The 11794-nt window shown below is 43.1% G+C and overlaps 1 protein-coding gene and 1 pseudogene across 1 annotated transcript; one reads left to right on the forward strand and one right to left on the reverse strand.

Annotated features, from left to right (window-relative positions):
- Positions 1-4087: 4087 nt before the first annotated feature.
- LOC115669218 (mitogen-activated protein kinase kinase 9-like) lies at positions 4088-5373 on the reverse strand. Its single transcript, XM_030590488.2, has one exon. It carries the CDS (start codon positions 5197-5199, stop codon positions 4255-4257), a length of 945 nt encoding a protein of 314 aa, XP_030446348.2. The 5' UTR covers positions 5200-5373; the 3' UTR covers positions 4088-4254.
- A 2097-nt stretch (positions 5374-7470) lies between these two features.
- LOC115690229 (uncharacterized) lies at positions 7471-10305 on the forward strand (annotated as a pseudogene).
- Positions 10306-11794: the final 1489 nt, after the last annotated feature.

Raw genomic sequence — 11794 nt, forward strand, 5'->3', positions numbered from 1 at the left:
CTCGCGTTGGTCACGAGATTTCTTTCTCGAGATATTCACCATATATCAATACACATTGGAAGTGGGCCCACCTTAATCATCGCGTTGGTCGAGAGATTTTTTCTTGAGGAGTGGCAACCAATCAATCTGATACCATCAATTGGGAGCAGACAGCAAAAGCCGATACCTTTACCTGGGAAGATCACTAAGAGTAAGTCCGAGCTAGGCAATGAGTTACGAGTTAAATATGATTTATTAACTATTTTGCATCACCCTAGTTGGTGGAGAGAGAGAGAGAGAGAGGAGCAAAGTCAAGGAAGAATTGATTTGATATTTGCGTTTCCTCTTGCGCGCAACTGACCGATAAATGAGGACACATCTCAATGATCTCATGTTATGAGGGTAGATCATAGAGGCAAGCTTCGACAGTAAGAGCTTGATCATCATGTCGTGGAAGGAACTTAATTACTTTTCAGTATCATTGATCACGGTTTACCGGACAGCGTGCAATGCAAATTTTCTTCTCCCATTTGACCCTTGATTGCCAAAGATGACTCGTTCATTTTCACTTTCCCATGCCAATATAACGAGTTTAGTAACGTATGGTTCTGGTTCACGTTAATGCACCAAAGCACTTTCGATTTGATCGAGAGGAGACGTCCAAGGCTGACTCAACACTCCCATGATCCTATGCCTATCTACCTTTAATTATTGCGTAATTTCTAAGTGGGACCCTTTTTTTTTTGTCTATTGTAGGGGTGAACGGTTCCCGGTCCGGTCTGGTTCAATCTAAGAATCAGGAACCGGACCGAGAGAACCGGTTCCCAGTTTCTAGGACTGGAGACCGGACCGGCTAATCTTGGGACCGTGGACCGGTTCCAATGGAACCAATCACTTATTGGTAAAGGCAAGAGGGAATTAGGAAAATTAGATTAGGCTTTCTATTTTTTTTCAAAAATTTTAAAAAGTAAATAAATATATATATGAAAAAATTAGAAAAATATATATTTATCGGTTCAGTTCCCACCTTAGAACCGGAAACTGGACCGCTCGAAAACGGGTTCCACTTTTAAGTACTGGGAACCGGACTGATATTCTCGACAACCGGACCGAATCGGTCGATCCAGTCCGGTTCAATCCGATCCCAGTTTGGGCGGTCTATCTTACTCACCCCTAGTCCACTGTGCTTATATGGACGTCGAAGCTGAGAAAGAGTTATAATATATAGAGTATTTCCATGGCTCGAATAAAGACACGAGGAATGTTAGGCACGATGACAATTATTATAACACTCTTTATTATTTCAATCACATTCGGTGCATTGGAATAATTTAATTAACATGTTACAATTATTAATTTCACGTTATACGAGTTAGCTCCATCATCATGAACTCCATTTCGCTAATTACGCACTCTTTCACAAAAGATTTGAAATATCCTTTAAGAATAAGGATGAATTAACAAGTAAATCGACAATAGTTGCGAAGGGCTCTTTATTGATTTTGGACATGAAAAAAATTAACAAGAAAATTAAAGGTACGGAGACCAGAGACAATTGCGGATAGCCATGTAAATCGTAGAAAAATAAAGATAAAGATAAATTTACATAAAAACGTTGAGTTATGTGATTGATTAAAGGGGTTTACAATGAATACACTGGGATTTTTATTATCTCTAGAGACTACATACAATGTTTAGATACAACGGTTAATAACTTCTTTAATCCTATCCGCAGTTACAAAAAGTTACTCCGCAATTTTTTATTATTAAGCAACGCTTGTCTATTAAAAGTTATAAATTAACACATAGATGATAGATTAATGGCTCTTTCAATGGCCGAGATCGATGATAGATCTTGTGAAATAGCATATATGTCTTAAATCTATTTATTCATTTATTCAACAACTTCGATTGATTGATACTAGTTGATTTTATGTTATGATAAATTCACGAAACAATATCTAACCCAATAGCTACTTCAGAGGCTGCAATAGCTATAACAAAAAATGGAGAAAAATATCTCATTTCAATTGTCGACTATCAAAAAAATCTGAAAAATGTTACGAGATTTATATTCACTGCGTTGAGGATAAGTTCAAGACACATAAGGACCCTAATCATATTTCGACTCGTGATCAATCCATAGATACCAATAGAAAATAAATAGGCACTCTAACATGTATAGATACTATATACAAAAGTAAGTGAAGTATTTTCACTAACACAATTACTCATTAACAGATATGAGTTTTGAGATATGAAAATGTAGAGGGATGATTTTTTTTGCCCCAATCCTTCCTCCACGTTTATCACCACCATTCACGAGAAAGCGTGCAATGCAATTTCTTTCTCCTCATTTGACGTTTCATTGCCAAAGACCGTTCTAGTTCCACTTTCACGTGTGATAAACAAGTCTAGTAGTGACGTTCCGTTCACGTTCATGCACCAAACCACTTCAATTTGATCGAGAAGAGACGTACGAGGCCGACGCACAATCCCACGATCCTAATCCACCTTTAAGCCCCCGTCCGCTTCTGTCAACGGCGGGAAAAGAACAACGGATTTATATTGAATTTCACCGTAATCTTAGTTGTTTTGGCTGTCCTATTAATATATATATATATATATATATAGAAGGAAAAGGACAAAGGATTTATATGCTCGACATACACGCGTTGTTTCAACATTTTCGTGGGCCTAAGGACGGTTGCTTGCCCACGAAAGTGAACTTCCTTCTCTTGTATAATTTTCCACTAAAGGGCCAAGATTAGGATACAAAAGGAAGGATTAGAACATCGTTTTCGAATAACTTTTTCGTCTTTGTTCGGTTCTTGGCCAAATTATCCTTTTTGTCTCGTCTTGGTTTGTCAAACTTACCAACGAGAAAATTCGATTGATGGGTCATATTTGAGCGCCCAACCAAAGTTCACTACATTATTTTATAAATTAAATTGGATATTTGTCGTACAACTGTTGGCCGACTTAAAGAGAAATATATGGGCCAGTCACTTGCAAAGTTAGACATTGCTAGACGGCTTTCGGTGGCGGTCCCTAACCAGACAAATTGAACTTGAATCGACCGATTCTCAAACAGCTTTCGGTCCTTGGAAGGTGAAATACTACTCTACTTACGTGTGCTCATGGGTTAAGGTGATCCGTGCTTTCATGCTTCATAGATTTGAAAATTTGTCAAACTGCCAAAATGGATTTGTGCAATACTAAAATATGGTTTGATGGGTTAGTAGGATTTTTACTTTGTTCGAAGACTTGAGGATAGGATTCAGAAGAGAAATATGTATTAAAGTCGGAGGGGGCCGCAATTGGCGCCATTAAGAATGGTGCGGGGTCTCTCGTCACTCATAAAAAAAGAAGAAGTTCGAGGCGTTACCCAAAAAAAAAAAATTAGAATAAAAGACTAGGACCTACCTACAAATCCACGAAAGCTGAAATATTTCAAAATTAACCCCCTAAAGTTTATTGCGGTTGATTGGGAAACGAAGGATTTTCGGTTAAAAAATTAAAGGTTACTCGTTCGAATTTCACTACATGCGTCAAACTTGCTTTGTGTCAGTGTCATCAGCGTAGACCAAAAGTCTGGACTTAACCGATTAGTACGATTGATTGTGAATTGAGAGATTTCCTAGTAAAAAATTAGAAGTTCCTCATTTGAATTTCACTACCTGCGTCAAACTTGCTTTAGGTAAGGGCCATCAGCGTAGACCAAAAGTATGGACATAATCGATTCATGAGACTTGTTAGGTGTTTCGTAGGCTTTCACTTAACCGGGTCTCCGCACCTGTGCTCTTGTGTATAAAACTTGAGGAAAAAATAATCGACGTTTCCCTTTTGCATTTCCCCTTTAGTTTCCCCGTCGGAACTTTTTCCAAAATAAGATTATGTTTGGTATGAAACTTGTGCGCAAATCAAAATGCGAATAACTTTACTATTTCGGGTCCAACAGTAACTTTTCGTTTTCATGTTACGTATTTATTTATTTGTAATGAATTGATTATTGTCCTGTTTCTTCAATTATTCGTTCTTAAATCTTACTGTAGTCATACCACGTCATGAACACCATAATTAAACTAGCTAAGAAGAAAAGGATTGCAAAAGATGCTCTTCCATTGTCATGAACATTCATCGATCAAATTTAGGACAAAGGAATGTAAATCCTAAAATTCGCCCATTATGCACAAAATCAAAATCTCTAAAGGGGAAAAAAAAAAAGAGGAGGTCCGAATGATGTCGGACTCTTCACTCGGGTCGACCCGCCCTTCATGCCCCGGATATCGGATCCTTGCACACAAACGGGTGGGTCAGAAGTTGTGCCACCGTCCACCTCTTGCCGGACTCCTTCTGCAGGCAGCACTCGACGAAGCTCCGGAACTCGCCGCTCGCCCGCTCCGGCAGGCTCGGCACCTCGCCGAAGCAGATCGCGCACACGAGGCTGGCCCAGTCGGGCCGCTGCCCCGGGTCCAGGAACGGGAAGTAGCCCAAGTACAGCTCCAGCAGGGTCAGCCCCAGCCCCCACACGTCTCCGGCATAACCGTTATAACTGCCGCCGTTGGAGTCCGGGTCGAACCGCTCCGGGCTCATGTAAGCGCACGTGCCGACGTACGAGTCGCACGCTTCGAGCGTCCTGCACATGATCTTGCTCACTCCGAAGTCAGCGATCTTGACCTCCATCTTCGAATTCACGAGCAGATTCGACGGCTTGATGTCTCGGTGTATGATCTTGCGCGAGTGGAGGTGGTCGAGACCGTTCAGGACCTGGCGAGCCACGTCGGCCAGGTCCGGCTCGCCGAACGGGCCGTAGCTACGGAGCACCGACTCCAGGGTCCCCAGGTCCATGTACTCGAGGACGATGGCGACGTCCCCGCACGCCTCCTCGAAGGAGCCGTGGCAGCCGACGACGTGGGGGCACCCGGCTGCGCGGCGCAGGACCTCGGCCTCGCGCCGGGCGCCGCGGCGGGTGGAGGCGTCGGAGCCGGAGCGGACGACCTTGAGGGCGTAGACGGCGGAGGTGCGCCTGTGCCGGACCTTGTAGACGGTGCCCCCGTTGCCGTGGCCGAGGACGTGGAGGGTCTCGAGGTCGGAGGCGGAGATGGCAGCGGGGGGAGCGGCGGCGGGGGCGGGGAAGGGCGGGAGGAGGAGGAGGTCGGAGGGCTCCGGCAAGGGGAGGCGGAGGTTGAGCTGCCGGCGGTGGCGGACGAGGGCCATGCGAACGCAGCAAACAGAGAGAGAGGGAAGAGAATGAATAGAGAGAGTGCTTGGACTTGAGAGAAAGTGGGGGGTGTATATAAGTGAGTGAGAGAGAGAGAGAGGGAGTGACGGCGGAGGAGGATTGGAAGAAGAAGACGACGGCGGCGGAGGAGAAGGGAGGAGGAAGGTGGCGAGAGGAGGGGGAGGGGGGACGGGGTCCACAAGTTTTAATGGAGGCGAAGTCTTTCCACTGGCAACTGGCCAAACTACAGTGCAAGTGACTCGTGCGAGTGGAGCGTCAAATTTCCAATTTCTTAATGGATCGTATCGTCAAATTAGGCTGTCATAAGACTCATAACGACTTTAACACAAATGACATTAGATTGCTTACTTTTCTACAAGACGGGCTTTCATAGTGAGGTAACCTTTTTCTACCGGTTCGAAGATTTTCCTTGATTTAGTAAAAGTCCTCCGGTGTCTTGCGCGAATAACAGTTAATAACAACCCCGTTCTCGTTAAACGATGGTTAAGATTCATTGGGTCGGTAAGAAGAGTACCATGCGAGGGATAGAGAATCCCCATCCACAAAGGGCGATTTGGTAGAAGGTAATAATGGATTGATGAATCGGGGCAAACAAAGATAAAAGAATCTTAAACATAAATGGATAAAAGGGTTCTTCACGGTGTGTTTGTTTCATGGAAAATGTAATGTTTTTGGAAAATATTTTCTGGAAAATCATTTTTCACGAAAATAGTTAGTTTTCCTTTATTTGGTGATATGTGATCGAAACATTTTCTGGTGTTTGGATCTCATTTGGAAAATAATATCGATCCCATGATTTTATCTCAGGAAAAAAAAATTCGAATTTTTAAATATTTTTATTTTTAAAAATAAAAGAGAAAAAGAAAAAATAAAATAAAAGAAAGAAAAGAATAAAATATTAAAAAAGTAAAGGGAAGCAATTCCGGAAAGTAGTTTCGCCTTCTAAGATTAGAGAATTCACTTTCCTAATTTTATACATGAATGTTTTCCTTGACCGAAAAGTGTTTTCGATTGACTAATCATTTTTTGCGAACCAAACAGGTGAAAGTCCGAAAAACGAATTTCCGAAAAACACTTTTCCTAAAACAAACGCACCCTCAATTTTAACTAGTTCATTCTCATTGAAACTTGTAAACTGGTAGTTGTGCTTACTTCTTAAACGGTCTCTAACAAATCATATCAATACAAGATTCATATGAATATAAATTAGATGGACAACTTATCGTCACAAGGGTGGTATATTACGTTTGTTTGAGGATGCACACAACCCTGGCAATTAGCCCTAGTCGGACCAAATCATCGGGCACTAGCCAATGGTGGTCCGAAGCTTTCGTCTTCTCTGTCAATGGAGGTGGACTGACAATGATACAGATAGATATGACTCTGATGCATCGGCTTAGCAATTACTTGTGAAGATGGGATTTGATCCACCGCGTTGGATCTGCCTCTTTCAAAAGCCGCCTCAGGCACAACTTGCCCAAATTGTGGATGTATGTATGCAATTAATGCATCAATAATAGTACTAGAAGAGGACTAAAGTTGGATCATCAAAAAGAGATCAATGCATTCATTGATGGGTGGAACCCACGTGTGTATTTCAAATGAATAAGGCTGCCTTTGGTCATCCAAACTCGGAGTGGGATAAGATAGGATTAGATGGGATTGAAAATCCTCATATTATCTTCCGGATTATAGAAATTCCTATAATATATTTGGTGTCATTTAAGATAAGATTGAAAAATATTGAAAAATCCTTTGTTGTATCCAGCTACTTCGACCTTCACCCACCACGTCCGACACTCCCTAGAGTGCCCCGAGTCTGACGTTCCATCCATTGCTCTCTCGATCAGCTTTCTCTTGGCAGCCGTTGTCTATGCAAACCTCGCGCAAGTGTTGTGCCCCCCTGTCTATGCTTCAGAGACGGAGAGGTAGAGCTCAAATGGGTCGATCCGTGTCGATATCGAAGATGGGTCATCGTGCCATCGGTTGGGTTCGATGAGGATGCAGAGGGCTTCGAAAGTACACTGAGCGAACGTGCTTTGGCCGGCGGGGATGCTTGCAGAGCGCTTGATGGCAGAACAAAAATTTTTGTGGTCGAAGAAAACGGTGAAACTCTAGCTGATTCGACTGTGGAAATTGGGAAAATCAGTTTGTCAACGAGCGAACCTGCTGAGGAGAAGGGGAGGATGTGGGGTAAAGTGAAGAGCCATCTGAGATAAAAAAATTTCGAGGAGAATCCCGAGGCAATGACGAAGCAGGATACTCTCGGTTGTCAAAACAGGATCGGCTCGCCGTTGATAGTGATCAGCAATGGTTGGAGGCGACAATGCCCGCGCGGTAGTCGGAAGTAACGATGATCGGCTATCGTGGCGGTGATCCTCACACGGTGGTCAACGAAGCAATATCCGGATAACTCACTCCATCACTCCATCTTTAGAATATAACAGAGTTTCTTTAGTTATTTTTAAAAAGAAATTATCCAATTCGATTTATCTCACCCCTGTCCCGGATATATACGGGTTGATCTAATTCAGAGGACGTTGCCAAACATTAAGATAATTTATTCTATTTGGACTACCAAACGCGGCCTCAAGATCAAAGAGGTTTGTAATTTCTTTTGTTCATTGGATACTTGAACAACTTTCTTTTTTAGCTCACATTGGCTCTTTTCGTTTAGGATATAAAAAGTCGTTGCCGTAAATTACCACGTCAATGCCATTTGGACTGTTCGGTATACATACCATGAGACGCTGAGAAATAAAGAGTAAAAAGAAGGAAAAAACACGAAAGAGAGCATGAAAACCGTACACGGTATGCCATGTCACTGAAATTGTAGGAATGGTTGTTGATTGTAACTGATTTAGAGTATTTAAGGTTTGATTGTACTTTTCGATCGTTTGGGTTTTGATTGCACCATTTGGTAAAACGTTCAAGACTTTTGGCGTAATTTTTTTTCACTTTTTCAAAAATAAACCGATGTGATATTCTTTTTTCCTCTTTTCTAAAGCGTACACGACCAAATTCACGAAACGGAAAGAAAGCGTAAGTAAGGCAAAGGCAGTGATGATACGTGAGCTCGTGAGTTACCCTTACTTTGGGAAAGCTGGAAAAGAGAACGGTTGATCTGTAAAAGGAAAGCTGCGTGGCCATGCCGTGCTCGATTTTCGCAAAGCTTAACGGCCAAGACATCAAGGCCCCGAAGTTTGAGCTTCGAAGGGAAGACCACCACCCTCAGCAATGGCTTACCAACTGAAGTTTGAGCTTCGAAGGGAAGACCACCACCCTCAGCAATGGGCTTACCAACTCTCTCTCTCTCTCTCTCTCTCTCTCTCTCTCTCTCTCTCTCTCTCCTTCCTTCCTTAGGGTACAAAGATGGATTCGAAGTCATTTTGGTGAAGCGCAGCTACTTAGTAACAAACGGATTGTACTCACAATCCTTTGTATATTCAATCTATACTTCTGTCTCCAGCATTGTTCTTCTGTCTCCTCTATCCCTTTTATTCATGCGTGTGTCTCATCCATAGTACATGAAGAACTGATTTTACGTGTGGATTTCTTCATCAAGCAAAAATCATCATGGATTGGTGACTCGAGTTAAAAATAGAATGGCAAATGAGAAGCGCGTACTTTGAGAGAAGAGCGAGAAGAGGGTTTTTGGTGTTAAAATGGTTATATCTAATCTATATTTATCTAAGTAAGCCAACGCCACCGTTGGTCTCACTTTTCACTTTTCAGAATTACCTTCTTGTTAAATATAATACTTATCCGTTGAGAAGCCACCAACTTTTTTTTCTATGTATATGTAATTACCATTTGATCTCATTTTTCACTAGTACCAAAATGGTGAGGGGCACTATCGTCATAATATAAATAAATCTTAAAAGTAATGACACGAGTATAGTGTGCGCTTTAAAACTAGTCAAGTAAATGAGAATATTACAACCACTGAGATTTATCCTAGTGGCCACTAGGGGTGTCAAAACCAAACACAATACCCGAACCGAAACACGAACCAACCCGACCCGAACACGAAATTTTCTTATTGGGTCGGATTGGGTCTCAACTTGTTTGGGTAACAATAAAAAGAATTGGGTATTGTTTGGATCTATTGGGCTTGGGTACCCAAGCCCAACCCAAATAATAAGCCAATCCAAATAATAACCAAAACCCTTAAGATCCCTCCTCCTCCCAGGACCCTGCCACCGACTTCTTCTTCCCCGGGTTCCGCCGCCGCCGGCAACATCACCCTCAGCGGCGTCGCCGAGATCGACGGCCACGGCGTCCTCAAACTCACCAACGAGACGACCTGTTTCTACCATAGCCAGGCGGCGGAGGATTTCATCCTTCTGCCGGAGACCACGCCGCCCGACCAGATCTTGTGGCCATCGCGCCGCCGCCTCCGGAAATACCACATCATTCCCGAGTTCTGCACGGCGAAATCATCGACCGGCGACAACAATGCCGCCGCCGCCGTCTCTGTCCCTGGGAGCCGCCACCACAAGCGGTCCAGAGACGCCATCGGCGACGACCTCTTGAGCGGCGATCGCTTCTCGGCGACTCACGATCCTCGCAAGATGACCAAGGCGTCGCCATCTCGGGGGCACGAATCGGAGATCGACCCTTTGATTTCCCAACATGTATGTAACGACCCTTCTTTCCTCCTTTCCTTTTTCAAATTTTACCTTTCCTTGTCGTCCTCGTCGTCGTCGTCGTCAGTTTATGTTGTTTCGACAAGTTTTTGATGGATTGATTAGGGTTTATGACTTGGTTCTGGGATTTCCAAAAGCAAAACCCTGACAACTTTGTTCTTGACTTCTTTATAGACGCAGGGGCTGGCCAGAAAAATCAAGGAAAAAGACCAAGAGATCGCGAAGATGGGGCAATTGAATCACCTCCTCTGAGAGCAAGTGAAGTCCCTGTTGTCGGAGAACCACATCTGGCGGGGCCTTGCCCAGGACAACGAGGCCGAAGCCGACGCCTACGGCGGCGGCGGCGGCGGGCTCGTCGATGACGCGGAGTCCTCTTGCTGCGGCAGCAACGATGCCGGGACGGCTGGCGTAGAAGGCGGCGGCGGCGGTTGAATAGCTGAGGCCGGGGCAATGATGCACAGGGTGCTGCTGGGAAGATGATGAATTCGGGATCCGCAACAATGGCATCTCTCTCTCTATCTCTATCTCTGAATTCATTGTTTGAAACACAAAACCCGACCCGACCTGACCCGACATGACCCGGCCCAATCGTGTAGCTTTATCTTGTTTGGGTCTTATCTCGGGTCAGGTCGAACACATATGTCCAATATTTGGGTCGGGTCGGGTCGGGTATCATGAAAACCCAACCCGACCTGACCCATTGACACCCCTAGTGGCCACCCTTCCTATTTGGGAGGGAGAGGTGTGGAGTTCGATTTTCCACCTTTTCAGGGAGACTAAGGGTGGAGACGTTTAGTTTCAGATGTGGGTTTCGACTCCCACGCTCTATAAGGAGGCAGGGCAAAAATCTAAAAGTGAGTTGAGAGTTAGAGTATAACAGATAAAAAAAAAATGAGAATATTACATAAGAGTATCTTATGAAATATCATTGATGATAAATTTTAAGAGTAATAACTCTCTCTTTCTTTGTTTCTTTTTTAATATAAGAGAGAGAGATGAGGTTCAACTTATGTTTGACCTTATTTTACATTGTAAACTACGAGCTATACTTATTATAGAGAGAGATTCATCATGGACATGTCCCTAAGAAGATCTTGTTTTTGGTAATGCACGGCCCAAAAAGACCATAATCTATGATATAACCCTAATCCAGTGACGTGACAAGATTATTCCCACTTCTTGTTCGATGAAGGTGGGTTACTCGAACGAGAAAAAAATATCCAAAGTCATAAACCTATTGTTCGCCGACCAATTCAGTTCTAAATCTTTCAATTTTTTCAATTGAGTCCTAAATTTTTTGACAACTTGTCAATTTAGTCCTAAACTTTTCAATTGTGCCAATTTAATCCTAAAATTTTTAATAATTTGTCAATTTAGTCATAAATATTTTAACAATTTGCCAAATTAGTCCTTTCGGTCGATTTTGACTGAAAATCGCTGACGTGGTAATCTAGTCAATGCTGGTCATCCTATGTGATACGGCTAACGTTGACGTGAATAATTTTTAAAATTTTCTTCTTTTTTCCTTTACTTTCCTTTTTTTTCTTTTTTCTTTTTCCCTCTGCTGGCCTCAAGTGAGAATCAACCTCGCCGGCTCGCCCCGCCGGCCTCTCCGGCTTTGGCCGAGGGACGCTCAACCCTAGGCTAGTGAGGGTAGCCCTCGCCTGAGGCCTGCGGTCAAAGAGGCTTGGGGATGGCCGGCGGAGGGAAAAGAAAAAATAAAAATAAAAGGAAAGGAAATGAAAAAAAAAGAAAAAAATTATAAAAATTGTCCACATTAGCGCCAGTTGTGCCATGTTAGACAGTCAGTGCTAACTAGGCCGTCATGTTAATGATTTCCAGTCAAAATTGGCGAAAAGACTAAATGGGCAAATTGTTAAAAATTTATGACTAAATTGACAAATCATCAAAAGGTTTAGGA

Source organism: Syzygium oleosum, unplaced genomic scaffold (assembly GCF_021117445.2).
Source record: "Syzygium oleosum isolate NSW1041296 unplaced genomic scaffold, Sole_v2.1 Sole_v2.09, whole genome shotgun sequence".
NCBI lineage: Eukaryota > Viridiplantae > Streptophyta > Magnoliopsida > Myrtales > Myrtaceae > Syzygium > Syzygium oleosum.

Coding starts and splice junctions, on each gene's coding strand:
- LOC115669218 (XM_030590488.2), bottom strand. CDS start 5,199: ATGGCCCTCGTCCGCCACCGCCGGCAGCTCAACCTCCGCCTCCCCTTG.